This window comes from Antrostomus carolinensis, unplaced genomic scaffold (assembly GCF_000700745.2).
Source record: "Antrostomus carolinensis isolate BGI_N321 unplaced genomic scaffold, ASM70074v2 scaffold18272, whole genome shotgun sequence".
NCBI classification, from domain to species: Eukaryota; Metazoa; Chordata; class Aves; order Caprimulgiformes; family Caprimulgidae; genus Antrostomus; species Antrostomus carolinensis.
The window spans coordinates 26,648-26,868 of record NW_010297762.1 but is presented as its reverse complement, the minus strand read 5'-3'; the positions used below and the strand labels follow the sequence as shown (position 1 = coordinate 26,868).

General features: G+C 62.4%; 1 protein-coding gene across 1 annotated transcript in view; it reads right to left on the bottom strand.

The window, feature by feature from the left end:
• Positions 1 to 5: 5 nt before the first annotated feature.
• The window catches only part of LTBP2 (latent transforming growth factor beta binding protein 2), a gene marked incomplete at both ends in the record, with an annotated part of 21,283 nt that continues 21,067 nt past the window's right edge, over positions 6 to 221 (bottom strand). Inside the window, one exon of the mRNA XM_010162247.2 lies at positions 6 to 50. Within this exon, the coding sequence (XP_010160549.2) occupies positions 6 to 50 (45 nt within the window). The remainder of the gene's footprint in view (positions 51 to 221) is intronic.

The window sequence follows — 221 nt, the reverse complement described above, 5'->3', positions numbered from 1 at the left end:
GAGAATCCCGCACTCTTCAGCCTGCAGCCCCTCAAAGCCCTCGTAGAGGCCTGGAAGGTGGCAAGATGGCATCAGAAGAGGGTGACCCTCTGCCCAGATGCGGAGGGGACACTGGGCACGTGACAAGATTGTGCTGGTGGCGCCAGGACAGACTCAGAGCGGCCAGGAGCAGAGCTTGCTCCAAGCCTGCAGCATCCTGGCCAGAGTGGGAGCTGTCAGGC